The sequence below is a fragment of the Cadophora gregata genome, assembly GCF_030347475.1.
Source record: "Cadophora gregata isolate MNR1 chromosome Unknown scaffold_10, whole genome shotgun sequence".
Taxonomy (NCBI): domain Eukaryota; kingdom Fungi; phylum Ascomycota; class Leotiomycetes; order Helotiales; family Ploettnerulaceae; genus Cadophora; species Cadophora gregata.
In genome coordinates this window covers 488,479-512,469 of record NW_026695933.1, presented here as the reverse complement: position 1 = coordinate 512,469, position 23,991 = coordinate 488,479, and the positions used below count along the sequence as shown (strand labels likewise).

The 23,991-nt window shown below is 48.0% G+C and overlaps 9 protein-coding genes across 9 annotated transcripts; 6 read left to right on the top strand and 3 right to left on the bottom strand.

Annotated features, from left to right (window-relative positions):
* Positions 1-612: 612 nt before the first annotated feature.
* Positions 613-1,540, top strand: ONS95_001537 (uncharacterized protein; the record flags this gene model as incomplete). The annotated part of the gene is made up of 2 exons (XM_058494737.1): positions 613-697; positions 795-1,540. 2 exons carry the CDS (start codon positions 613-615, stop codon positions 1,538-1,540), a joined length of 831 nt encoding a protein of 276 aa, XP_058355044.1.
* A 3,375-nt stretch (positions 1,541-4,915) lies between these two features.
* Positions 4,916-5,677, bottom strand: ONS95_001536 (uncharacterized protein). Its single transcript, XM_058494736.1, has one exon. The coding sequence runs from the start codon at positions 5,397-5,399 to the stop codon at positions 5,040-5,042; it is 360 nt and encodes a 119-aa protein (XP_058355043.1). The 5' UTR covers positions 5,400-5,677; the 3' UTR covers positions 4,916-5,039.
* A 2,598-nt stretch (positions 5,678-8,275) lies between these two features.
* ONS95_001535 (uncharacterized protein) lies at positions 8,276-9,461 on the top strand. The gene is made up of 2 exons (XM_058494735.1): positions 8,276-9,064; positions 9,162-9,461. Exons 1-2 carry the CDS (start codon positions 8,764-8,766, stop codon positions 9,329-9,331), a joined length of 471 nt encoding a protein of 156 aa, XP_058355042.1. The 5' UTR covers positions 8,276-8,763; the 3' UTR covers positions 9,332-9,461.
* A 2,337-nt stretch (positions 9,462-11,798) lies between these two features.
* Positions 11,799-12,107, top strand: ONS95_001534 (uncharacterized protein; the record flags this gene model as incomplete). The annotated part of the gene is made up of 1 exon (XM_058494734.1): positions 11,799-12,107. One exon carries the CDS (start codon positions 11,799-11,801, stop codon positions 12,105-12,107), a length of 309 nt encoding a protein of 102 aa, XP_058355041.1.
* Positions 12,108-12,844: 737 nt separating this feature from the next.
* RSM22 (37S ribosomal protein S22) lies at positions 12,845-15,632 on the top strand. The gene has a single exon (XM_058494733.1). It carries the CDS (start codon positions 12,864-12,866, stop codon positions 15,438-15,440), a length of 2,577 nt encoding a protein of 858 aa, XP_058355040.1. The 5' UTR covers positions 12,845-12,863; the 3' UTR covers positions 15,441-15,632.
* A 1,127-nt stretch (positions 15,633-16,759) lies between these two features.
* ONS95_001532 (uncharacterized protein) lies at positions 16,760-17,485 on the top strand (the record flags this gene model as incomplete). Its single annotated transcript, XM_058494732.1, has 1 exon — positions 16,760-17,485. The coding sequence occupies one exon, from the start codon at positions 16,760-16,762 to the stop codon at positions 17,483-17,485; it is 726 nt and encodes a 241-aa protein (XP_058355039.1).
* A 1,725-nt stretch (positions 17,486-19,210) lies between these two features.
* Positions 19,211-22,630, bottom strand: ONS95_001530 (uncharacterized protein; the record flags this gene model as incomplete). Its single annotated transcript, XM_058494730.1, has 6 exons — positions 19,211-20,738; positions 20,825-22,035; positions 22,089-22,196; positions 22,251-22,258; positions 22,320-22,417; positions 22,478-22,630. 6 exons carry the CDS (start codon positions 22,628-22,630, stop codon positions 20,496-20,498), a joined length of 1,821 nt encoding a protein of 606 aa, XP_058355037.1. The 3' UTR covers positions 19,211-20,495.
* ONS95_001531 (uncharacterized protein) lies at positions 19,341-20,342 on the top strand (the record flags this gene model as incomplete). The annotated part of the gene is made up of 1 exon (XM_058494731.1): positions 19,341-20,342. One exon carries the CDS (start codon positions 19,341-19,343, stop codon positions 20,340-20,342), a length of 1,002 nt encoding a protein of 333 aa, XP_058355038.1.
* Positions 22,631-23,154: 524 nt separating the features above from the next.
* ONS95_001529 (uncharacterized protein) lies at positions 23,155-23,632 on the bottom strand (the record flags this gene model as incomplete). The annotated part of the gene is made up of 2 exons (XM_058494729.1): positions 23,155-23,333; positions 23,431-23,632. The coding sequence occupies 2 exons, from the start codon at positions 23,630-23,632 to the stop codon at positions 23,155-23,157; spliced, it is 381 nt and encodes a 126-aa protein (XP_058355036.1).
* Between the last annotated feature and the right edge of the window lie 359 nt (positions 23,633-23,991).

Below are 23,991 nucleotides of genomic sequence, written 5' to 3'. Positions count from 1 at the left end.
ATCGTGAATACCAAGACGGAGATACAACCATATCGCGAGCAACAATGCATGGCGCATGGACATATGTTGGACCCAATTTCATTGTGAGCCAGCTGCATGAGGCGTCCGCTCAACACAGCTTGCGGTCACTCGCAGCATGTATGCCGTGTTTGAAAATGAATCAATAAAGCCTTGCATCTAGGCCCACACTTGATGTCGTTTTGACTCGGCCTAGAATCCTCAGTATTGTGAGCAGTTTGCATGACGCTAATGATGAAGTCGAATGAAATCGTCCCTTTTTCCAGACCCCTGGCTGAATGCTTGCGCCTCACCATGCCCAGCCACTGCGCCGTAAGCACGAACAACACCTCCCCCGACGAGCTACTACATTGCGATAACTGTTTTCGTTCTGTGTTGTACTTGTGAGCAGACTGCATGAACGCCATCATACCATTTTCTTAGCTTCGACCCTGCCAACGTCATGTTCAACACTCATCAGTCTGTAAATCCGATAGCCCCGCATGGAAGTTTTGACGTCCAGCTTTCATCCATGCCATAATTTGCCGAGGTATGTTGCCGCAGGCAATCGCCTCTCGTCTCTGAAGCAATTGCCGTTCTCACCAGTCCAAGGCCATGAGCAAAGAAGACGACTGGACTGGTACTACGAATGCTGCAGCACGTAGACGGGCACAGACTAGACTCAATACCAGGGCATACCGTATGTCATACAGAATCTCAGCTCTAGGCGGGGAAGAACAAAATGAAAAGCCCAATTGCGGCGTGAGTTTGTTTAAACCGATATTGATAATATACAGGTAAACGAAAAGCTCTCGCCAAAAAAAGCGGAGAATCGAGCATTTCGACGGATACGGATACGATGATTAAGTCAGAAATGCTAGTGGAATGCTGGGACTTTGACAAGCAGTCGATTTCTCTCATCCCAACATCTCAAGCCAAGCAGCTGTACAATCCGAGAAGAGCCTTGCTACCAAGCAAACCTGGAGTGAAGCAATTTGATATAATCTTTCCACCATGTCCAGATCATCTCATCCCACTCCTCCAAATCAACGCTCTCCGAGCCTTGGCCGTCAACCGCACATTAATATCTGGGATCCTGGCCACGCCGCTGGATTGCGCCGGCAGCGCCGCAGAGGAAATTATTCACACCATTCCATACCCTTCTAACCCTAAAATTGTTCCTCCAACTCTTCTACCGACTGTCCTGCAACAAACAGTCCCACATTGCGATTGGATCGACTTGTTTCCGTCTCCAGAAGGGCGAGATCGCCTCATCCTAGCAAGCGGTACGTTCGATGAAGATGATCTATGGGCAGACTGTGTTGGTGGGCTCTATGAGGGCTTTCCAGAGGAAGAGATTACCAAACGCGGCTTTGTCGCATGGTCCCCGCCTTGGGACATCTCGGGCTGGGAGATGTCGGAAGGATTTCTGTCGAAATGGGGATGGTTAGTCAAGGGATTGCCTGGAATATTGGAAGCTACAAATCGCTGGAGGATACAAAGAGGCGAAGAGCCACTCCCAGATGATGGGACACTGTCGTAGCCAACAGTGAGGCTTCACTGCAGGCAACCTCAAGAGTGGTGGCTTGAATCACGTGACTGGAGATTGATCGCCGCTGCTTTCCCAAGCTCTCCAGATCTTCTCCGGAGCCGATATGCAATGGCTTGGAAAGAATCATCCTGGTGGATGATATTTCAACAGAGGATCAGTGCTCTATTTCTGTTTCTATCTCAGTTGAGCAGGCAACCAGCTGCCGCCTGTTTTGATATCAGCCGAGGACCGTTCCCTTATCTCTGATCGAGAGCTTATTCAAGCAAAGTTTACGAGGCAATAGGCAAGATAGGAAAGATTGTCCTCAGCTGCCTATGAAGGATCAACAAGAACTCTCATCTCACGCTAAATGTCTACGCTTGACGCTTTATTTTGGTCGCTGAGTGGCGGTGCAGGCGGCACAGCCCAATCGGTGAACCAAATATCCGGATCTCCACTAGTTCACTGACTCTGGATAAACCCCAGCTCACGACTTCATATGGCTCCAACTGCCACCGTTGTTGAAACAGACTCCCATCCTGAGAGCCACTCAATCGTCAAAGATGGATCCGACCGAATCCGGGTCGACTGATCCTCCAATCCAAGAGGGTGCCACCATCGACGTTGGCGTGAGCGAGATGAATAGCGGCATCGCGAATGACAATAACAGCACTGAAGACTCGGCTAAGACAGAATTACCATCCGAGCAGAATAGACGACCATGGCGTCGGAATGATCAGGAACTTGAAGAGCTTAAACTCGACAGTTACAGCTTCACCAAAATTGATTTCGAAACAAAAGAGATGCGATTTCTCATTCTTCACCCGCATCATGGAATGCCAGACAGCCCATTACACTGCTTCTTCTCAATCGAACCACTTACAATATGCGAGCCTTATACGGCGTTGGTAAACACCCGTGGTAATCCGTTTGACACGGCTTTTCTCGTTATGGATAAGGCTCTGCTTGGAACATCCCCAAACATATGGGTGTATCTTAACGACGTCAGAGATGAGAAGCAGCAGAAGAGATTCTGGTTCAGAGACGTCTGCATAAATCATCGATTACCAGAAGAGAAGGGTGAGTACTGGAATCAGGAATGGATGGACAACATGAGCCAGCATGCGGAGAGCGTCATCGACATGAGCGAAGCTATCATGATTTTGTGGGACGAGGGAAAGCTGGCTCCTCCATTCCCAGCCCGGCCTCGCGACGACAGATCGTATGGAGATCTGGACTTCAATATTCATAGCCCAATTCCCCTTTCTCTGGCAGCCGAGTACGCCAAAGGAGTCGCTGGAATGCCACCACACAGATACCTGCCTCTAGACTATGTCGCCAACGAAACTCGGATAATCACACTCTTGAGTGCCCCAAATTATGAAGATCCTCTAGTGGGACTTATTGGATACAACCCAATGCACAACCAAGTCAGTTTCAACTGTCTTTCATACACATGGGGAACTGAGGAACCAACCGAGGTGCTCGAGCTCAGCGGACAGAAATTTCTTATTCGAAAGAACTTGGATGCCTTCCTCCGCACAATGCGAAATTCTGGAGGGCCATACATCAGATTCTGGATCGATGCAGTGTGTATTGACCAGACTAGCGTTTCAGAGCGTAACAGACAGCTGCCTCGTATTATTGAGGTGTACGAAGACGCAGATGTCGTAACCTGCTGGGTTGGGGAACCCGATGAGTGCAGCAACATGGCATTAAGTCTCGTCTTAGACTTGACACCAACGCATTATGTAGGTAGAGGAATGCTATTCGAGAGGCAATGGCTCGGAGTGAAGGACCGTGAGCACTTTCCTCGACGACTTGCGGCTCTGTATCGATTCTTGTGTCGTCCTTATTTCCGCCGTATTTGGGTTGCACAAGAGCTGGCAGCTGCCCGACGGCCTTACATCGTGTGCGGGAAAGATTTCATCGTGGAGTGGAAAAGACTCGATCATGCGACTTGGCGGTTGATGGATATCCTCTATTCTGACAAAGAATTAGTGGACAAAATACATGCTGCAGACCCTTCGCTCAAGGACATTCCACCGAGCGAGCTTTCATTTGCGCGACGTCTTTTCTATCTCCGGCATCTTCGACACGGCAGAATGGATGAGCTCGAGGAAAATTGGAATACTCTCTTAGCTCAAAACGACGAGCCCTGGTATGACATTCCAGAGACTGCGCCAGGTATCTTGGATGTGGTTACTCTATGCCGGGACTTTCAGAGCACGGTACCGCAAGACAAGGTGTTCGCACTCTGGAATCTGGCAACAGATGCCAAAAGCATGCACTTTACCATGGACTACACGAAGACCCTCGCGACGACTTGGCTTGAATTTGCAGTTGCGGTTGCCAGGAACAATAATAGCTTGGACATCATATGTGCGGCCGAGCCAACAGTTGCTGATGGACTAGATACTCCTTCTTGGTGCCCGGACTGGAGTACTCCTGCATCCGTGAGCAGTATGGTCCGTAAAACTCATATCCCAATTACATTAATGAGGGGCATAAGCGACATCGGTGGTCCAATGTACAGCGCCGCGGGATCCTCGACGTTGAAACCAAGGTTCGACTTCAATGGCGGCGTTCTCGAATGTGCAGGTGTTGTCATTGATGCAGTTGGACTTATTGGCCCTTACGAGCCAAGTGATATGGGCCTTGGTGAGCAGCCTCTTTGGACCGACTGGATGGATATGGCCGCCGGAGCACTGCAATCGGAGGAAGACGCTGCACTGCCTGTGCTAGAGCAGAACTTCCAAGCACGGTTCTGGGGTATGTTGAACGGTAGATCCGAAGGAGGCGATGAAGACATGAGGAGATATATACCTGGTTGGGATGGGAAGGTCGATGCAATGATCAAGAGTAACGGTCGCGAAGTGTTGACCATTGTGACCAAAGGTCGTTGTTTGATCATCACGGAAGATGGTTTCATGGGATTGGCACCTCATTACGTGGAAGAGGGAGCTAAGCTTGCGATTCTGAGCTGTTGCAGCTCACCTGTCATATTTTACGAGAACGATGATGGGACACACCGGTTCGGAGGAAGTTGCTTTGTTCAGGGTTGGATGAGAGGCGAAATGTTGACACGATTCGGAACAACCGAAGAAGAGGCTTGGGAGACTATCGAAAGAATGGGTCGTATCAAAATTATCTAGGTTTTCTTGCTATACTGAAGAAGAGATCGCTCGACAGCAATGAACAGGATCTGCATTTAGACGAGCGCGCCAATATTTCAACGTCTTCGACAGAAAGCTGAAAAACTATGGTAATCTTACTTAGCAATGAATCAAAAAAGATTGAGTCCCGCAGAAGAGCCAGATCCTCCTACAAGTCGTACGATTCTGCTTAATTATACGCTTGACAGTACTGATTAGTTGGCAGTCAAGTTGCCAGTTCCAGGACGATCCTCGATCTTCTCCACTACCACAGCTGTTCCATAAGCACAGACTTGCGCATAGGTATTCACCTATACTTCAACATCAGCACAATCGCTTCAGGCTCTAAAAATACTTCATACCTCTCCCTGATCAAACCTCATCGCAATAATCGCATTCCCACCCCTCTGCAAACACTCCCCCACCAATCTCTCCACTGCCGAATTCCTCGACGAATACATCAAATTCGTGAAGAACCGGATCTCACCACCTACAGCTGACTTCAAGAACGCTCCGAGATCAGCTCCCCAATTGCGAGCGCGGACTGTGATACCGTAAATTGTTCCGAGGACTTTGACGATGCGATAGCCTGGGAGGTCGTTCATGGTCGAGATTATGACGCCGTGAGTGTCGACGAATGTGCTTGGTACATCGCCTGAGGTCTCGCCCGTTTTGTCTTGAGATTTTGAACGTTCTTTAGAGGATTTGGTGGCCATCGTGGAAGTAGGTGGATCTGACAATACGGCTTGGTAAACTGCGCTATGAGAATGTGTGAATCAACGTCTGTTCTGGGTGAAATTATCTCTAAACTCCTCGATGCTGTCCAATTCGCAATATCAAACTTTCATGAGCATGGTTTTCCTTACAAAGACTTGTACCTATATAGTCGTCGATGCCTACTAGTAATGCCCGAAGAAGATCAGCTGACCGTGGTGGAATTATCTCCCGCTTCTTACCTCGCCGTGTTCGTTACCCGATCCGGCTTGATCAAAACACGCAAAAATCGCGCAGGCGAGCTGATCACTTGCTAACGAAGCGACTGGTGCTTCGGAATCAATGATTCTTAACTTGCTTCTCTCTCACAAGGACCAATTCAGGGGGACCGGACTGCTTCGACTGCCAGTTTTGCAAATCCCGTTCTTTCATTGGCATAGCCTTCACTAAAGCAGTCTTTGAGCAAGCACTCTTTCTGAATCCCGTGCTTCCACATTACAGTGCTACCTATGTATTTATCTCAGCACAGTCGTTGAATCGCCCATTTTTGTTTATCAATTATTTCGATTTGTTTGCGTATGTCAGAAGCAAAACTTTACGTTACCTATTCTTCTTCTTCTTCTTCAATTTCTCTGCCAAAAAAAAGTACATGGCCCATTCGCCTACCTTATTACACCCATTACATACCGACACCATTGCTTAAAACAAGAATATTCATCGAATCAAAACCACCATCAAAATAACAACCTGCACTAGCGGAAAGATCCTTGCACTCGCCAACTCTTCCACATCTGCTTCTTCTAGTCCCCTGGTCAGCTCATTCCCTCCCTCTATTTCGTAAACACACCAAACACCACACAGCTTTGGAGCGATATCTTTTCCCCAACGCCTTGAATTGTATGCAACTCAGTGGCTACAGCTTCTAGCTCCATCATGTTGCTCTCTGTTGCATCCAGATTCGCTTGGGTGATACCGAGCTGCAAGTTTGGAAAGCGAAGACGACATAGGGCTCAACAGAAAAAAGTCCCCGAGCAGAGCTAGAGCCGGTTCTGAGGTGAGGCCGACGAGGGCTGACGTTTGAATGCCAAAGAGCCATGAGTTTTCCTACGAGCGAAATGTTAGACACGTCCTCGAAATCTTCCTCTGTCCTAATTTGTTGCCATACTGATTTTCAATCTCAATGCCAGAAATTCGGATTGTATCGTTGCATAAATTACCCAGGATGTTTCGTGCATCAAGACAAGTGATATTAAGGCCCCCGAGTGGATCGTCTGTACGTTGGACGGTGATTTGGAGAAACTCCAGGTCGAGATTTACATTCTTCTTTCTTTACTTGAAAGTTGTGTGATATGGATATTCCACGAACAAAATCTCTCGCAGCCTATATGAGTTCGGTGGTATCACCGATATCTGAGGCTATCGGATTGACACATATGTCACTTCCGCCCATGTTAAGGTGCAAATTAAATGTCTGTCTAGTTGTCCATAGTAGCCTCCCCTAGAGATTATATTTCGAGCTGGGGAATTGAATGTATCGCAGTTCAAGAACGCTAGTACTTTGTGGGGTTGACTTCGGCTTCCTTTTTGGACGGGAATACCGATGACTTCGGCTTGCACAAACGTGCCTGCTGCATCGAGCAGTCTGAATTTTGAAGTACGCACCCTGTTCAATCTTCCATGATCTAGCTTTGTTTTTGGGGAGGATGCGGGTACAGTCAGAAACGAGCCTCCAGGTTTCCAAGAAGAGGAGAATGGCACTCTTAGTACAAGAAAGTAAAGAGAGGACGGGCCTTAGAAGAACATCTGACAACATTTAGTATCGACTATTGTTTACGATGTAACTCACTATATCGTTTTCGTAGGCAGTCGTCAGCTCCACAAGTCAGCGCCCCCTTGGCATCTTGGCTTTTCAGGAACTAGACAAAGGACTGCGTCTTTGCTTTATATCTCTCGCTTGGCTGACGCACACCTTTCAGTACACTTGCACCTGAAACAGTCGCCCATCGACCTAAGCGAGCTTCGTAGGTGTTGATATACAGAACAGCAGAAGCCATGTGGCTAAGGCTGAAGAGTTTATATCTGCCTTAGCTTTATTTTCCGTGCGGCACAGGAGAAACTTTCTTGGATGTGCGATCTAATTTGAAGGCTTGAATCATAATTACTTGCCATGTAACATAAAGAGGGCCAAGTAGCTTCCTCCTTCGTATTCACCATTTACGAGTCCAATTCTACGCCGCCAAATTCTGGGGCTAGGAGAGTATGTCCAATCAAAGGAAGCCCGTGAACCACAAACAAAACTTATAAGCCAAGCTGTCGTAGGTAAAGGCCTTCCAATCGTTCTTTCAACGCGGCCATTGCTTAGCCGATATTGTTACATATCGTGACTACGACTCGGACAACCTGCGGGTTCAGCCTGCGAGTGGAATGACTCCTACTGCAAAGCCTCTTGGTCATGTGTTGTTGCGGCGTAGTTCTCGGCCCCGGCCTTGTTTGAACTCGGCTATCGGTTTACCGATATGGTTGACATATCGTGACTTTGAGACTTGGATTTGGATTTGGACTTGGACAACCTGCGAGTTCAGCCTTTCCGTCGAATCACTTCTACTGCAAAGCCTCTTGGTCATGTGTTGTTGCGGCGTATTTCTCGGCCCCGGTCTTTGTAATTGAACCAAGAACCCCATTTGGGATTGACAACCAGAGAGTTCTTCACCTCAATGACGCTTGGTTCTATCACCTTCCATACCTAATAGCTAAGATGTACGTATGTGTGAAATTAAGAGCCCATTCTAGGTGCGTCCGTCACTTTCTGGCAGAATCTGGAAAATCATCCGTTGAGCCGATGTGAAAAGTGCCAAGGTTTTAGTCCAACTTGGTCTTATGAAGCCTATAGGAGTACGTCCTTCGTAAATTGAAGTTCACCAAAGTACAGTACTAAGAGTCTTGAATATTTCATGTCAAGCAACAAGTTTATTGATCGCATTTAAGGGCCTATCAGACACAGATTTGAGATGAGACTCTCCTCTCTTGGAGGACTTTAGGTGGATGAAAATAAACTAGATACCAGACTACTCGCTGCGTTGCCCCTCAAGGTCAATGAGAACCATGATGGTTACAGGAGCGATGAGAATGCGAATGCCGGGAGGAATGTGCCAACTGGGGATGAGATTAGCAATAACCATCCAGACTGTCCGAGAACTCCCTCTTCGATATCCGATTAAGGACTTCCAAAAAGTATAAGAAGGCCAATGTCTGCCTTCAGAAAATTGAAATTCAAGCACTTCTCATTCCATACAGAATAGCAAGTCTGCCACATCCAAAAGAAAGCATCCAACCTCTTCCACTTTTCACAGGTTCACATTTTCCAAAATGAAATTCACTCCTATCACTTCGGTTGCCCTCATGGCCCTCACTCTTGTCAATCCTGGCTCCGCCAGCATCGGAAAGGCCGCCAGTTTGGCTTGCGATCTCTTCTGCGACGGAATTGCCTCGCTATTCATCGAAATTTTCACCAAGCGTGATCTGAACGGCAACCTGGTACCAATGGAAGAGCGCTCTTATATCAAGGGCAAGCGCCAGTCTACCCCTGGTGTTCCGCAAGAAGAGTTTGAGCGCTGCCATAATGATTTGGCGGGCCTGACTGTCACGGTCACAAGCCCCGCTGCTGGACGTAAGTATCCTTTCCTGATACATCTTTCCTGTAAAATCCTACGATGCTGTGAAGGCATATACGGTTCGAATGTACACTTTTTGACACTTGTGTATAGAGGTTCAATTCGATGACGTGCCTGCAAGCTGCATGAACCTTGCTACAGTGCTCGTCGGAGACCCAGTTGAGGGACCATACGTTCAGCCATGTGGCTCAGCATGCCTCTCCTACTACGATCTCACAGAGCAGCAATTCAACGATCTTGTTGCTGCGCTCCAAGCCATCTAGATCAATTCATTGGCAGCATAATCTGTTGGGAGATGAGAGGAGAAGGAATGGGAAGTGCTCGAGGGAGGAAATTGGGCGGAGCAGGCTTTGGAGCAGATTGGGGTTGCAACATTGTTATTAGTTTCCAAGCTCTCTTCAACAGAGACGGTGGATGCCATTCCTTAAGAAATGAATTAAAGCTGTGGGGTATCTGATAACTGTTCTCTTGAATCTTTATTCGTTTTTGACCGTGTTCTGCTCATCATGTGCTTGTGAAATTCCTTCTGTTAGGTTGATGTGGTCTGTTAGGTTGATGTGGTTGCAACTCACTTTTGTAAATGCGAAATCAGCAAGCTGGGATCAGCATGATGTAGACTGCTGCAATTTTCTTCAACCTCAGCTTGTGATAGAACCTTTATCACATATCAGAATTGTCGATGAAGATTGTGAAGCGTTCAAATTCTTGCCAATGAAGTGCGGCATAAGGATTGTGGTGCCTACTAGACATGTTTCAAACGAAAACTCTCTTGATCTTCGAAATTTTCGTCTTTTTAATTGTCAGAAGATTGTAAAAAAGTCTAACTGCAATCTGCAGAAGATTTCGTTTCTAGCAAACTCTACCATCAAATAGGACTGCCAGCATCAAGCCTACCCATCGCAGTCTCATAAAGAATCGGATATTGATATGGTGGAACCGTGACATAGAAAAACACAAACACCCAAAGAAATCCTAAGATGCCTTTCATACTCCTGTACCTCGCCGTAGCCCCCAATGTCCTTGTCCACGCCCATCTAGCCACAAAAGCCTCTACCAGCCCACCAAAAAAGTTAACTATCAAGAATTTCAGATCCGAAAAATGATCTTTAGCATTAGGTTCTGCCTTCCAGCTCACAAAGACATGCGTGATTCCTGAGGCCAGGAAGATCCAAAACGCGAGAAACGCTTTCTCAGAACTTCCGCTTGCCGATAGCCCCAGGACTCGACGAATTACAAGCCGTCCATGGCTTGCTTGAGATGGAGATCCAAGATGGTGCCAGAAGCGACCCCAGAAAGATCTTAGGCTGGTGATCTTGAAGGGATTGCCATAAAGCGAAGGCCATTCAGATGGTGTGTGGAGTTGAAGGACGCCAACAAAGACGATGGACATGATTGTGTGCGCGACAGTCAGGATGAGGTAGGTGAGCCAGGCCCAGTAGAAAGCATAGACGCTGCGTAACAGAGCTTGTCTGTCGATGTGGAGGTGGATGTAAGTTTGACGAGGAAGACTGAAATCTGAAGGCTGGGGTCTGAGAAGGAGCAGGAGGAGTTCTACGACGGTGTAGATCATTGAGAGGATAAGAATATGAGAGAGTTTACGGAGGATGAAGATGATATGTCGGTATTGAGACGTTGGTCTAGTATCCGTAGGAAGTTTATTGTACGAGATTCTGCGTGGGTCCATCCATAACTTGAAAGCTGCCGAGACATTCCACTTCCTACTATCCTTAGAATTTGGCGGCAGAATAATCCAATTCTCGATGTACAAGACGGATGTAGTGTGGGTTATGGTTACTATAGATGTGAATGCGTAGATCCAGTCAAGTCCACCCGGCAAAAGATGGACAGTGCGGTAGCACTGCACAAGAGGCAGAATAATGAGGGGTAAGAATAGCCAACGAGACTTTTGGGGCTGGTGGATGGTGACGATAAAGGCTAAGGCAGATAAGAGATGCCATAGGATTGGTTGAACTGCAAAGAGCACATGAGAATCAAAAAAGTCGGTAGCCATCATTTATGAGAGAAAATGCGGGGGACTGGATCCAGAATGCAGCATCGCAGACAAGAGAACTATGGAAGGGAGATATCGGCAGAAACAGCCGCATGAAAGGCTTCTACATGTCTTGCATTCGCATATAATCGGATGTGAGATTTTAAAGCATGTAGCTTCTAAGGCTGTAGTGTTTTCTTGGTACGTTTCTTTTTCTGGTTAGAGAATTGGCTTTGTTTTGATCTAGAAGGATCTCGCTTAAAGGCATCCGGTTACCCGCCTGGTCATTGTCTCGGCGTACATCACCTGCAGACTACTGTCGCATCGCCACTTTACGCCGCAATATCTACTGCGTGGTCGGCATTTAACTTCTTGTCAGGTTGATTTCTCTGGTATAGAGTCAAAAACGTGTCACGTAACTCTTTCAATCCCAAAGGCTCTGGTTTCTTCCTTGTTGGTCGTGACTTCGACGGTTTTCTGCAGTTTAAATGTCCACGTGAGTTCTATCCGCCACATCAACCACTTGGTCAAATCAAACTTCCAACTTGAATTTCTAGCATTCCTAATTGGGCACTGGTTTCAACATCCTGAATGCTGAACTGAATATCACCAAAGTCCCGCCAAGACTGAATCAGAGCTACAGTTCGGAATCGCAAAGTCACCGACAATAAAACAACATCAAAAAGAAAATATTCCATTGATTCGCCTTGTAATTCCTCACTTCAACCCTCAAAACCAAAATGTCACCCACAACCACCATATTACACAACCCCCTCACCAGAAGAGCAATATCTCAACGGACTGGTTACACCATCATCCTCCCCGTCGTCCTTGGCGTTGTCTTCATCGCCCTCTGTATCTATCTATTCTGGTTCATCCGCAAGCGGAAAGCACAGCTTGCAGTTCAGAGACGTAAAGAGAGAGAACAGTCTATGAAGACTTGGGGGAAGGATATGGCACCTATCAAGGGAAAGGAGAGTGGTGCAAGGGATGGTGCTTTGCTTGCTGCGCAAGGTCTCGGGAGGGGGTTGCAGGCTGTGGGAAGATGATGATGAGTTTGGAGGGAATGAAGACCATTCTGACTTATATCCTGTTTGTTATTTTTTGGTATGAGGGATCGGGATCATGATTGGGATTGCTAGTCCTCTGGAATGCTAGAATCTGGGAGTTCTGTGGAGGATGGTTTGTGATACTTGGAGGAGTCTTGGTAGAAGGCGGATCTCTCTGACTACTGGGGAAGCTAGCATGCGGCATGAAGTTTTTGACAAAAGTATACGTCAGGAGTTTTTGAGAACTTTTTCTTTCCCTCAGCTTTCGGAGAAGCTGAATAGATGAAGTCTGCTGGAATGCCTCACCTGGAGGAGTGACCGTTAAGCCATCCAAATCTATAGTATGGCAACTCAACATCTATACTTTGCAACTCTACGAGAGACTTTCGCTCTCGATCGAGGGCAAGGTACAATACCACTGCAATTAGAAAATTTCGCCGTTTCGTTGGGCTGCAAGTCATCTAGCTCGGGAAGAAAAGTGCACGGCGTGAATATGGTTCTGTACCTTTATCGCCATACATGATAGCTGGGACGTGGATTATTGTCTCAAAAAATACTCAATACATATCCATGATCCGTGATACAACGATATAATATCGGAAAGTAGACATTTGCAAAGTTGTTTCTGAGTTTGAAATCTGACCATCGAGAGACATCTGATTGGCCGCTTCGGCCTCAGGTTGAAACCAGAGCTCCAGATCCCCTCAAAATATTTCCAGGACGCATGTTGAAGCTTCACACGACACAAACCACATCATGTTGTCCGCCCGCAAGATCCCAAGGGCGTGTCAATCATGCCGGCTTCAGCTTCTATCGCTCTTCGAGAACGGGTTCACGAACTGCGCTCCAACAAGCGCTGCACGAGCACGATACACCACTCGAATCCAAGCACGACCTCAAGCTCTCCCACTTCGCCAGAATGCCTCCCGCGCATTTTCCACGACGAGAATCCGCGCAGAAGAACTAAAAGTCGATCTACCGGAATCATCTGCAGCTACGCAAGCTGACATTGAAGCTGTGGTGAGACAAGCCAGGCAGACATTTGGAGAAACCCTCCCGAAGGATTATTTGTCAATTGAGGAATATGTGATCTACGAACGATTGTATGGACCGCCCTTGAGAGACACGAAACCAGAGGATCTCGAATATCTACCTGAAGGAGAGGAGGAGGTGGATCTGGATAAGGTGCGGAATGTGCTGTTGAGGCAGAATGAGATGGGTGATTATGAGGAGATTGAGTTTGATCCTGAGTTGAGTTACACTGTCACGGATGGAGAAGCATTTCCAGAGGAAACAGACGAGATGTACCTGGCAAATGAGCAGGCATTGGCTGAGGCGGAGGAGCTGGTTGGAGAGCTTGGGCAGGCTGTGGAGGTTGAAGAGGCTGTGGAAGGTCAAGAAGAGGAACTTTTGGCTAATGAGGAGATTGACGAAAATGCGATCAGAGTTCAGGGACGGAATCAGCGAGAAGTCGACGCCATAGCACGATTACAATTGGATATGGATGCAGCTTTGTCCAAACCCATCGAAGAGGAAGAGGAAGACGAGATTGAGGAGGAATATGAAGAGGAAGAGGAGGAGGAGCTAGAGGAGGACGAGGAGGAAGATGATGGCATATGGATCAGCTCGGATGCTGTTCGCACGCATCCCCATACAATGACTGGACGATCAGGAACGAATCCTACGACATTAAGCTTTCCCAAGGAGACATTTCTAGCACCCATTTCAGAGTTACTGGCACGCGCCGACTCGAAACATATAACTGATGCTGCAGAGAGAGTGTTCGGTGGCAAGGGTCTCCCATACTCGTCATCTGTGCCAGCGTCGAAAAAAATGCTTCCTCAGAAGAACATTGGATTGGACGCTATGCAGCACAAGATGAGCGAAATCGAAGCGGATGCATACCTGGCAGCGGTCATGCCTGGAACATTCGCATCTATCACGAATACGCTGGTTGAAGTCCGGAAAAGGCTTGGAGGCCAGTGGGTTCGAGATTTGCTATTTAGAGAAGGTGGCGAAGGTCCGCGAGTGTTGGATGCAGGCGGTGCAGGTGCTGGAGTCATTGCATGGCGGGAAATCCTCCAAGCTGAATGGGATGTGATGAGAGATGAAGGGCTTGTTAAAGGAGAACGGGTACCTCATGGGAAGACTTCAGTCCTTACAGGCTCTTCAGCTTTACGGCATCGGATATCTCGATTCTTGGACGACACGACTTTCCTGCCACGACTACCAGAATACATGCCAGGTCCATCAACCACGCCACATGTAGACCGTAACATCAACCAGCCAAGAAAGTCCTACGATATCATTATTGCACCGCATACACTGTTCCCCCTCAAAGAAGACTTCCGGCGCAAGAATATGGTTCAGAATCTGTGGTCTCTCCTAGATCCTAATGGTGGTGTTTTGATTATCATTGAGAAAGGACTACCTCGTGGATTCGAGGCCATTGCCGGCGCTCGCTCTCTCCTGCTCGATTCACACATCTCGTCTCCCGGGGAAACCAGCTTTGAGAACGAAATCCAGTCTCCGAATTCAGAACATTCTCGATTCACGAAAAAGGAGGAGGGCATGATCATTGCACCATGCACAAATCATCTTAAATGTCCCATGTACCCGGTACCTGGATTGAGTAATGGACGAAAAGACTTCTGTCATTTTCCCCAGAGATTTCTTCGTCCGGACTATCTTCAAAAGGTTCTCGGAGCAAAGATCCGCAACCACGAAGATGCCAAGTTCAGTTACATCGCTGTTCGTCGAGGTGCTGACGCTCGCAAATCATCTCCGGGATTTCTACAAGGCGAGGAGGCAACTTTGCAGTCCCTTGCCGGGTATGAAGATCATGATCTCCCCGAGTCTGAGGAGATCGACAGTGAGCCGAGCGGTGTGAACTTTGAACCTATGAACCTCCCTCGAATTATTCTTCCTAGTCTCAAGCGTCGTGGCCATGTCACTCTCGACCTCTGCACCCCATCCGGCAAACTCGAACGCTGGACTGTTCCCAGAAGTTTCAGCAAGGCCGCATACCGCGATGCACGCAAATCTAGCTGGGGAGATCTCTGGGCGTTGGGAGCGAAGACTCGAACATTTAGATCACCTCGTCTTGGACGGACTGGTGAGGATGGAGGCAAGATCAAGGGTATCAGAGATGGAAAAGTGGGCAAGGGAGGCAAGAAGATGAAGAAGAAGCACTACGATATGATCATGGGTAAGGAGGGTGTGGCGGAGATCAAAGAGGCCGGTATGGCGAGCAGACTGGTCAAGAGGGAGAAGAGAACGAAGGGTGGTCGAATCTGGAAGGAGCCGAAGCCGCTTGGGGAGGATGACTTGTAAAATGGAACGGGTGTATAAAAGTATGGTATGGGAAGGCGTTGGATGTACAACATGATCTCTTCTACTCTGGCCCCACGGATGAAACTGTATAAGATTGTATTATATGGATGGCACAGGGAGATGCCAGTCTCAGACCAGATCTGAAGCAGGCCACGAGGTCATAAATTAAAGTCAAATACCCCTCTTCCATATTGTACTCACAAACTCCGTCGCTCCTTTCTTTCCCGACGAGCAGCATCCACCACTTCTTATGCATGTCAATCGGCATAACCTGGAAAGGAAAGCAACTCGTCCGTTCGTTCCTCCTGTATTCCTGCACCCCGCGCTCAACGTCCGCCGCCTCGGATAATTACCGTATCCATCAATGCCCCCACGCGCCTCAAACTGCTGACATACCCATGTAAACTTACCTTACCTTACCCAAGACCCTCATTAAACTTCTCCCCACCAGCTCCTCACCCACCCAATCATGGGATTTCAGACATCCCAACTGCAAGGGTGCTTTCACACATTTCAGCCTCAAAGGCTCAGTCATCCAATACGAACCTCGATACGGCGCATCCAGATTCGCTCGCTCGTTGCGGCTGCCTCACCCAAACGTGGGTCTCAGCGGGCGGCTCATGCATGTCTCGCATCCCAGCTCCCCGATCCCCGTCAACCCCGAAACGGAAACTCGGCCATTTCCACCAGGCAAGATCCCTGGATTACGATTCGTCCGCGCCGAGGTGTTAGCTGCGAAGTAATTATTGATTTGACAGGTCCCCTCCGTCCTCCGGGCCGGACCTTGTCTCTCTTTCCTCCGTCCTGACTTGTCTTGTCTTCCTCTATGTCAGCCTTCATCTGGACTTCATGTCGTCCAGTTTTGTCTCGATTGCATTGCCATGATGGATTGTTGATAGATAGTTTTGTTGTACGTACGTTCGTTTTCATTTTGTTTTTTGGTGATTTCTTCACCATTTACACTCTTTACTTTAGGCTTTTGTGTTTTGTGTGAGGATAGTGAAGGTGAAGGAGGGTTTTCATGCTGTTGTGTTGGTGTGAAACTTTGTTGTGCTTGACGACGAGCTGGCCGGCTACATACCTGCGAGACCTCTTTGTTGAGGTGAAGCTCGCCATCTACCTCCGTCCTAGAGACTCTGAGCAGGCTTCTTGACGGTCTGCATTTCGGAGCTGGAGTAAGTCTTAATTTCTGGCTCCTATCGTTACCAGCACAGAGACTATGCCATGAATTGACAGGAACTAATCGTACCTCTAGCTAGCCCTCAACCACCCCTCATCCTCACTCCATCCGGTCAATTCAAACCGACCAACCATCCACCATGATCCTCCCCCGAACAACCCTCTTCCACACACCCTCCACCTCACCCCAATCCGAAACCCAACCACAGGACCAAACACCATCCTCCTCCCCAGACTCCTGGTCCCTCCCCGCCTCCTACCGCGTAGCCATCTTCCTCAACGCCAGCATCCTCATCTTCATCCTCGCCATAATCCTCGGCCTCATCCTATACATCCGAAACCGACGACCTACCTCTCACCAATTACGCAAATCCCATAAAGCCCTCTCACACAGATCACAAAAGGAGGAGGAAGAGGAGACATTACTCGAGAGCAAAGATGCATATTCAGATTCTGACTCGATTTCCAGATCAAGTGGAGGAGAGAGAGGTGTAGGTGCTGGGGCAGGAGAAATGACCGAGAAGAAACGCCCAAGACCGATACATATACCCCTGCCTGGACCAGGAACGTTCAGTCCAGTAGGGATTCTGAGTCCTAGTATTAGGACGCCTGGCGAGAAGAGAAAGAGGGGACATGTGAGGTGGACGCCTAGTGTGCAGGGAGGAGAGGTATTTGGGATTTTGGAGGGAGATGGTGCTGGGGCAGGGAAGGCGAAAGAGAAAGAGAAAGAGAAGGTGGAGAAGAAGTGTAAGTGTAGGGGGAAGAGACATCCTGGGTGTTGGAGGTTTGATTTGCATTTTGAGGATGGGGCGAGGCCGGTGCTGGGGGAGGAGAGGGAGGAGGGGTTGGGGAGGCTGAGTAGGTGAGGGGGGAGGGGAGATATAATGAAAACGAAATTGAATATTACTAGATATCATGATTGATTATTGTTTTGTGAGAGGACCCTGACCAAGGAGAGCCCAGACATCCATATTGCGGCCAATGTTCTCCGTTTCTTTGCCATGAAAGGCTAGTGTTTGCTGTATCTTGCAGACATTCCCTTTTATATCATACCGCAACTGCAAGCACGTAGTAGGACCCATGCACAGCCCCATACATTCAAGATAAAAGGAAGCAACTGCAAACTTCATTCTATTCCTTCTCCGACGACATTTTTTTGTGTTCAGAGAAAGCAGCATCGTCAACAGTATATATGCATCTGTACTTTTGCTCTGAAAGTGATATCATCCAAGTTCCTTTTAAAAAAAAAACTACTCTTTGAATCAGCGAGATGGACTAATTAAGAAATTAAAGTGTAGCTATGACTAGGTAGGTCTACTGGTACCGTACCTAAAAGAATTGATGAATTAAAGTAGAAAGGAATAAGGAATCGCACATGAGGGAAAAGGAACCTCCTGCTTATTTAGAATGTAAGCTAGCTAGCTATGAAGAGCAATCAATGAGACAAGAATCAACATAATCGCGTGGGGGTGTGACACAACTACCACCACCCTAATGTGATGGTTCTTGGATTGAACGTCCTGATTCATAGGGGATAGTTATCTAATCAAATCTTGAAGTTCGCCTTCAAGTTCTCCCTCAAACTCTCTCACCTGCTGGTCCCCCCTCCAATTCACCGCCACCCTCCTGCACCTTTTACCCACCCCATATCCTCCAAACATCCTCCTCCCACATCCTCCCAACACCCTCCCAACACCCTCCCAACCCCAACCAGCTCCAACCAGCTCCAAATCTAAACCCAACACAAACTTCAAAGTAAAACCACATACCAAGATTAGCAGAAACGAAACAAGTCCAGCACCTACTTCGAAAAAGAGCCTATGTAGTGTAACCAGGCAACACGCACACCCTCAAATTCAGCCTTGTTTGTTTGGTTGTTTGGACTCACTTACTGACTAACTTACCTCGTTAGCACCTGCGCTACTTGGGGCATCGGGGCATCTTGGATAGGCAGTAGGAGAGGGAGGCAGTGGCATTTGGATGTATGTGGGACTTGAGTTCGAGTCTTAGTCTGGGAGGGCAGTTGATGCTTTTTTCTTGGGTGGTTTTAGAGAGTTTGGGGATTGTGGTTGTGGGTTTTGGTTGTTGTTTGTTTTGGTTTGTTTATGGATTTTTGTTTACGTCGGGTGATTCTTGGTTAGTGCTCTTGAGGGAGGGAAGGGAAGTAGCGAAGGGAACTTGTAGACAGGAGATAGACAGGAGGAACAACAGATCGTCAAAACAGATCTCTTGAGAGTGTATGTGTAGATAGACAAGTTCTGAGATTGACTTAGGACTGCTTGGAGATCAAATAGGCATATGTTATAAGAATCGATGAGTCAGAAGATGCATCGATTGCTGTTCTTCATGCTACCTCATCTTGGGCTGGTTGTCTTGCGTGCCTCAAGAGCATAACTGCCGTAACAGATTGCTTGTCTATAGCTATCCTATCCGCTCAGTTGTCTGGTGGGAATAAGACTGTACGCGGGATCCTGAGTGGATGTTGACCTGCATTGCTGTTGACCTTGAGCAGAAGCGAGAACCCCACCCCCGCATTTCCCCGCAGTCACTGGCTTGCCTGGCACAACAAGCTTCGTCACAACACCTGAGGTGGTCCTTGCGATACCAGAGAGAAGAGCCAGCTCAAATTCAAAGGTGGGAGTTTTGACACATTGTATCTGATTGTTTCTTTAATGATCTACGCCCAGCTCAAATCTCCTCCCCAATCGGGTCAGCTCTAACATGCTCCGGCACACTCTCCGCCTGGAACATGTTCTCTCCTCACGCTTCTACTCCAGTACCTCTTCACTATCCAAAGGCAAGCGAATCATCGTAACAGGCGGTTCCGGAAAAGCAGGCCAATACATAATTCCGCACCTTCTTTCCCGTGGCCACGAGATCCTCAATCTAGACCTCACCGTACCATCTCAACCAATCCCCGACGTCCATACAATCAAAACAGACCTTACATCCAGCGGTCAAGTCTTTAACGCGCTCACCTCACCTTTCAAACTCACTCAGCCCTTTCCAATCCACTCACACCCCTTCCAGCCTCCAGACGCTGTGATCCATCTCGCGGGCCACGCTCGCAATATGCTCGTCCCAGACAATGAGACATTCCGCGTTAATACTGTTGGGACATACAATGTTATCGAAGCAGCTTGCAAACTCGGAATACCAAAAATCATCATCGCAAGCTCAGTCTGTGTCTATGGCGTCACATTCGGTGAGGGAGATGTCGATTTCACATCCTTTCCCATTGATGAAGAAATCGACGTGAACCCTACAGACACCTATTCCATCTCCAAACTCTGCGGTGAGAGAATCGCTCGAGGGTTCGCTCGTCGATTTGGAACCGACATCTACGCCTTAAGAATAGGAGCACTCATCACACCCGAGGAGTACAAGACGGACGTCTTTAACGCTTACATTGAGAAGCCAGAAGAGTGGAAGGTCCACGGGTGGTCGTACACCGATGCCAGGGACTTAGGGGAGATGTGTGAGAGGTGTGTGAGGGTTGATGGGTTGGAATGGCAGGTTTTCAATGCGACAAATGATGAGATTACGAATTTTGTCTCGAGGGATGGGAGTACGGAGGGGTTTTTGAAGAGGATGTGTCCGGAGACGCCGTTTACGAGGAATATAGGTAGGAGAGAGGCGCCGATGTCGAATAGGAAGATGAAGGAGATGTTGGGGTTTGAGGAGCAGCATAATTGGAGGAAGTATTGTCAGGAGGATGGATGAAGTGGAAGCTGAGAGGCTCGAAACAGTGGGTACCAACCCCGACACAAAGACAGGAAGAGTACAATTTCAGAACGACCATCTATCTAGACATAACTAAATAATCTCCATCTATTTTCCAAGCCCAACTCCTCCGTCTCAATTTTCGAGATCCCCTCAGAAAATATCCGTCACCGCGCCCTCCGAAGCATTACCCACCAACCTCGCGTATTTCCCCAACACACCCCTCGTAATAGTCTGCACGGGCGGTTTCCACTCTTTCAGTCTCCTCTGAATCTCTTCATCGCTCACATGTGGCATCTTCAGCTCATTAGTCTGTGCGTCAATGTCGATGATATCGTCGTCCTGAATAATCGCAATGGGACCTCCGACTGCTGCTTCGGGCACGATATGTCCAACCTGTGAATCCGCAATGTTAGCAAAGTCCCAATCGATCATGAAAAAGAACTAGAGCCACAGCTCCAGAGAAGAAAAGGAACGCATACAATAAATCCATGCGAAGCACCAGAATACCTCCCATCAGTAATCAGCGCCACATTCTTGAACCCAGCTCCAATCAGTGCCGCAGAAGCACGAAGCTGTTCCGGCATACCAGGTCCACCTTTCGGACCCTCATACCTCACAACCAAAACAAGATTCTCAGTATTCGAGAATTTCCCCTGATTCAACGCCCTCGTAAGTTCAACTTCCTTATTGAAAACCCTCGCCTTGCCCGTAAACCTCATCCCTTCCTTCCCCGTGATCTTCGCCACCGCTCCACCCGGCGCGATATTCCCTCGCAAGATCTCGAGATGTCCACTACTTTTAATCGGATTATCCAGCGAGCGGATGATCTCTTGACCTTGTGGGAGAGAAGGCCAGGACTCGACATTCTCGGCGAGTGTTTTGCCAGTCACGGTCAGCGCGCTTCCATCAAGGAGACCTCCCGCAATGAGGATTTTCATGACAGAGGGAATTCCACCGATTTCGTAGAGGTCCGCCATACTATACTTTCCGCTTGGAGCGAGATTCGCAATGAAAGGGATTTTGTTTGATACGCGCTGGAAATCATCGAGTGTTAAATCAACGTCTGCACTTCTTGCCATAGCGAGACTGTGAAGAACGCTATTTGTTGAACCACCGATTGCCATTATCATCACGAGTGCGTTCTCGAATGCCTTTTTGGTGAGGATATCTCGTGGTTTGATGTCTTTCTCCAGACAAACTCGAATCGCCGCACCTATACGAGCACATTCTCGCATTTTGGAGGGCGCGGATGCCGGTGTGCTGGATGAGCCAGGGAGGGAGAGGCCCAGTGTTTCGATCACAGTGGCGAGCGTATTGGCTGTATACATCCCACCACAAGCACCCGGCCCAACAACCGAATTCCTCTCCACATCACACATGATCTGCTCCGGTGTTGCGGACTTATCCTCTTTACTCCAATACTTCAGAGTATCGAATAAATAGGCTCCATGGACTTCCTGGCAGGAGTTGATATCAACGGCTTTCCCGAGCGTTTTGCTGAATCCGCTCCTCAAGGTGCCGCCGTACACGACGATAGAAGGCCGGTTGTGGCGAGCGATTCCGATTACACAGCCAGGCATGTTTTTGTCACAGCCGGGGATGGCGATGCAGGCGTCGTGGTGTTGGGCACATGTCACTGTCTCGATGCTGTCGGCGATGATCTCACGGGATTGAAGCGAGAAACGCATGCCTATGTACCAAAGATAATTAGAGGTATCTCTTGGAATTGAATGGGCAACTTACCCTCATTTCCCATGGTGATTGCGTCTGAGACTCCGATGGTGTTGTATTGCCAGCCTAGAAAGCCTTCTTTCTGTACGGATTCTTTGATGGCTTTTCCAAGATCAAGTACTGACTTCATGTTACTGAAAGTGGGGGTGACATCTCAGAATCATCTTCACTCACAATGCATACTAGAAAGTGTCAGTACTAGTCATGGAATGTACATATGTGATGTTTAGAATGAAGTCTTACTTGCATGGATTTCCTTCCCACCAAACTGAAGCAACTCCCACGTGGGGGCTATTCTTCATCGTCTCCTCGTCCGGAACACCCGCTGCGTACAGCATTGCCTAAGTACTTATGTCAGCATGATGCCCTGAGACGATTGAGACAGTTGATAATTTACTAACCTTCGCAGCGGGAAAATCATGTTTCCGTGTAATGAATGTCGAGTATCGATTCAAAGCCGGCTTTCCATCATGTGTAGCATCTCGAGCCAAATGTGGGAACTCTGCATACCCTTTCTGGTGAGAAGTCGAATGTCCATTCGTTGAAGTCTCCATATTAATTCCCGGCTCGAACGTCGAAAATACAGTCGATACTAGTTCACGATTCCGTAGAGCAAAAATGAAGCTTTCACAAAGTTTTCTTGAAGCTAATGATATGAAACGAAAAGGTCATCAACAGGCCATTGCCTACGGCTATTGAAAGTTCGACCCTAGAAAATCAAACTCGGCAAAGCGTTAACCGAGGCCCAATCAGGGGATATACTTACGCGGGGTAGCTCGAACAAAGCGCAAAATGATCGACGGCATGGGGCAGCGGCAAAGATGAAAAAGGTAATCCGTCGTGGAAGCAGCTCGCAGTTCAAGTTTTCTAGGTACACTTGACGGGATGTGGGGTGGTGGTGGGCCGTGGTGGGACTGGTCCACAATCCCAAGCTGCCAAAATCCTGTGGTTCAAGCGACGACTTTTGATTTGCTGTACACCCTGAACGAGATTGAGTTATCCATAGGTACACAATCGCGAAGAGGCTCTCACACATGAGCTAGAAATACAACAAGTTCTGTTGAATTTGAGTGTCCATTCACAATTGGCTCATTCCCATCAAAGCCGGAATTCCCCACCAAGCTAGCAGAGGCGTGTAGAAAGCCTTCCTCAAATAAGCTACCCCAAACATGAAAGACTGCAACAAATACCATACCAACAGAATCTTGTCGTACTTCGCCGTTAAACCGTGTTTGGCCCATTTGAGTTGCAAAATCACTATTTCCAACTATCAGTGCCAGTTACATCCGACCAAGACGTATTTGTTGAACGAATAGCAATTCCACAATGAGGAGGGGGGACTTGGGAACCATACACATCGTGACATAAGTCGCTGAAGTATTCAGGTAATTCCCTTTTGCTGTAAACGCGAGAAGGCTATCGGGACCAAGATTTTCGTCTATGGCGGGGAAGAGTTCATTTATGCAGATTTCCGTGTGTTTGTAGATGGTGAATGCTGTCAAACCAGCACTGGCGTAGAGGAAGCGACGGGATACGAGGGGTGAGAAGAATGGCATTGTGACGAATCAATGTCATATGACTGTATCTCTTGCTTGGCGGGAATGAAGATAGAATATGAAAAATCTGGAAATTTACTTGTGGGCGAGATGTAGAAAGAGGAGGATTTTATTTGAAGATTTTTGGCAAGCGGAACTCCGCAGCGGCGTAGCTGGATCGTGACTCTCATGAATGCTTCCGAACAACACATTGTCTGGTCGGGAAAAGACGGAACAAGACCTGCTTGAGATAACAAGAATACTTTAATAGCATACTTACTTCGATATTGTACCTCATGGCCTTCTTGATGATGTACTTAAAAGGGTTGAGGAGGGCGGAGAGCGAAAGGTTGCTGCAACAAATAACTTGGACATTGCGA